This window comes from Triticum aestivum, chromosome 7A, assembly GCF_018294505.1.
Source record: "Triticum aestivum cultivar Chinese Spring chromosome 7A, IWGSC CS RefSeq v2.1, whole genome shotgun sequence".
NCBI classification, from domain to species: domain Eukaryota; kingdom Viridiplantae; phylum Streptophyta; class Magnoliopsida; order Poales; family Poaceae; genus Triticum; species Triticum aestivum.
Genome location: NC_057812.1, coordinates 714,771,736 through 714,774,740, shown reverse-complemented (window position 1 = coordinate 714,774,740; position 3,005 = coordinate 714,771,736). Strand labels below are relative to the sequence as shown.

Sequence of the window (3,005 nt, the reverse complement as noted above, 5' to 3'; positions counted from 1 at the left end):
GCATCATACCAGATCAGGAACCTACTCGGTTCGGTCAGCTTACCATGTCGAGTTACACCATCAGTTCGGGCATCGGATGAGTAGGGCTGACGGAAAAGGCAGTGTGCACATAAACCCCACATGGAAAGACCTCGGCCAGCTTCATTTACCAGGCAAGATTAAACACTTTGGGTGGAAGGTCCTTAAAGGTGTGCTACCGTGCTTCGGTGTACTAGCCGGACGGCACATCCCAGTCTTACCCCAATGCCCAAGATGCAGAATTGGGCATGAAGACATCCAACATACCCTGTTCAGTTGTAAGCATGCATAGGAGGTTTGGAAAGAAATTGGAATCAATGATACTATACAGCAGACAGTAGCTCAGGATCGTTTTGGTTCCGTTACATTGGAAATCTTGTTGAAAAAACAGGAGAGACTAGACGATCTACTATAACTGAATTAATCTTGATTGCTATGTGGTACATCTGGTGGCAACGGCGGCAAGTTTTAAAAGGAGAAAAATATACAATCACCAGACCGTACAGTTGTTTCAATTCAGGTTTTGGCAACTAATTTTGTTCGAGCAGCAACACTGAATCACCCTATCCGTAAGGAAATTCATACTTCAAAGAAACCGATGTAGGGGACTGTAAGGATCAATATTGATGCGTCTTTTCATGCCGAGACACTCTCGGGCTCTAGCGGAGAGGTGGCGCGAGACTACAAAGGAAACTTCATAGCTGCTACGATCTGGGTCTTGCCACACATTAGTACCGCAGAATCTGCTGAAATAAATGCAATTCGGAATGGTCTATTCTTGGCAGGAAACATGGGATGCAGGAAACATTGAATCTGACAGTATGCTAGCAGTGAAAGCAATTATGCATTCAGATAATTATTTGGGGCCTGATGTGACGGTACTAGCGGAATGTATCTTCCTTACTACGGATTGCGCAAATGTTAGCTACTGTTATTGCTGCAGAGTAGCCAATCAGGTTGCAGACTTTTTAGCTAAACATTCTTTTATTCTAGCTTATCTGACTTCAGTGGCGGATCCACAGTTGGTCATGGGTGTACAGATGTACACCCAAATCTTTTGGCTAGAAATTTTTATATATGGTGTATACTGTAAGAAGGGAGAGGACGAGAGAGACAGAAACTATATCCATTCATCTGTCGACTGAGTACAAATATATATACAGAGATGAAGAGCACGCAAGTGCCGCCACTACGCTAACTGCCTCCGTAGCTAACTCCTCTAGCTAAGCACATGCGGCCATGCAACGTGAGACTAGGGGCAGTAAATATCGCTGTCGTTACCTATAGAACGACTTACACATTAGTCTACACCTACGGATATCATCAGCACCAGGTAATTAGCATCCTTCTCGCCCATTGTCTTCGTATGCATTGTATATTAATGGCAATGTGATCCCCAACTGTATAATTATGTAGTAAATAATTGTTGCTTTTTTTGTAATTTATATAAGGTATTATCATTTTGATGAAAAAAAAGTTCTTGCTACATGAACATTTTAGATATTAGATCTCTTTTTTGGTGAAACCCAGAAAAAAAATTTGAACACCCAAGTATGAAATCCTGGATCCGCCACTGTCTGACTTTTGGGTTTTTTAATATCCCAGACTTTATCCTCCCCCAAATTGTAAACGTTATGTCTATCATATGAGGGATAAAATCATTTTATGTTTAAAAAAAGAAGCACATCCAATTTTTTATTATTTGGGTTTTCTTCACCTTATCATTATTATGGTTATGGTTGTCTTTTTCCGATGTGGATTTTAGCTGTTTCTTTGCTACGCGAGATCGGCAGTAATGATTTACTCCTCGGGGAAATAATTTGGTCACATGATCACAATGTTCTTTTTCTTGCAAAAAATAATATGGCAATATTCTTTTTCCGAGCTGTCGAAATTATCCTGATGTGACAATCTCTAAAAAATGATCGACATGGATTATTGCAGTATTCATTAATTCCTTGTCGAACCAAAGAGCTAGTGTATATATTCCTTCAGGATTAGGCCTGAGTTAATTTACAAATTTGCATCTTGCTAATGATCGAACGCACAAGAGATCTTCTAGAAACGTCTCTCGCACCCGCAAAAAAAAAAAAAACGTCTCTCGCTGTGCCGCAGTTCTTCCTCTTGCGACCACGATCTGGGCCGTCCAAGACGGATCGAACGGCGCTTGGCAACTGACACGGTTTTTCCTCCGGCGAGCAGGGCCGCGACGCCGCACCGTGTCTGAACCAAACGGCAGCCGGCCTGGGGAATGGGAAAGCAGAGCATGCGTATGCCCGGCGTCGTCCTACCAGCACTGGTCCGTCTCCCACGTCCTCCGCCGGAACACAGGCCCCGCCGCCTCAGCCCGCCGCACCATCATCGCCGCCGCGCGGCCGGCCACCTCCCGGTCGTAGCGCGCGCGCTCGTCGGGGTCGGCCAGCGTGGCGTAGGCCGCGCGCAGCCGGATGAACCCCTCGCCGTCGCCTCCTCCGGCGGCGTCCGGGTGCACCTCCCTCGCCAAGCGCCGGTACGCCGCCTTGATCTCCCCGCTGCTGGCCCCCGCGCCGACCCCGAGCACCTCGTAGTGCGTCCTCCCCGCCGGTACCGCCATCGTCGCAGAAGCCCGCGCCAGCACGCGCCGCCGGGATCCGGAGACGCGACCTGGGAGTGGCATGGTCACGGCAGCAAACGCAGCCATCGGTGATGGGTCCTCTGTTCTTGATCCAAAGCAGGGTAGTAGTGCTGTGCTGCTCTGCTGTCCGTCGGCGTCGAGGGGAGCGGAGACGCCGGTGGATTTATAGACGACGGTGGTGCCACTGGTAAGTCCGGCTCTGGATCTTATCTCCGCAAAAAGATTTGATTTTCATCCAGCGAAGAAGAGATTATATGTGAGCTCCTGCTGCTGCGTCAGCGACTAGTGGCTTCTCCTAGTGCCCAGGCTGTTGCCTTCGTGGTCCACCTCCTCTTCCCTTCCCCTAACAAGGCGGAAAGGGACTCTCGATCAT

The 3,005-nt window shown here is 47.9% G+C and overlaps 1 protein-coding gene across 1 annotated transcript; it reads right to left on the bottom strand.

Annotated features, from left to right (window-relative positions):
• Window positions 1-1,981: 1,981 nt before the first annotated feature.
• Window positions 1,982-3,005, bottom strand: LOC123146961 (chaperone protein dnaJ 11, chloroplastic). Its single transcript, XM_044566216.1, has one exon. The coding sequence runs from the start codon at window positions 2,696-2,698 to the stop codon at window positions 2,306-2,308; it is 393 nt and encodes a 130-aa protein (XP_044422151.1). The 5' UTR covers window positions 2,699-3,005; the 3' UTR covers window positions 1,982-2,305.

What these genes read in the sequence shown, in the direction of transcription:
- LOC123146961 (XM_044566216.1), bottom strand. Translation starts at nt 2,698, where the DNA reads ATGGCTGCGTTTGCTGCCGTGACCATGCCACTCCCAGGTCGCGTCTCC.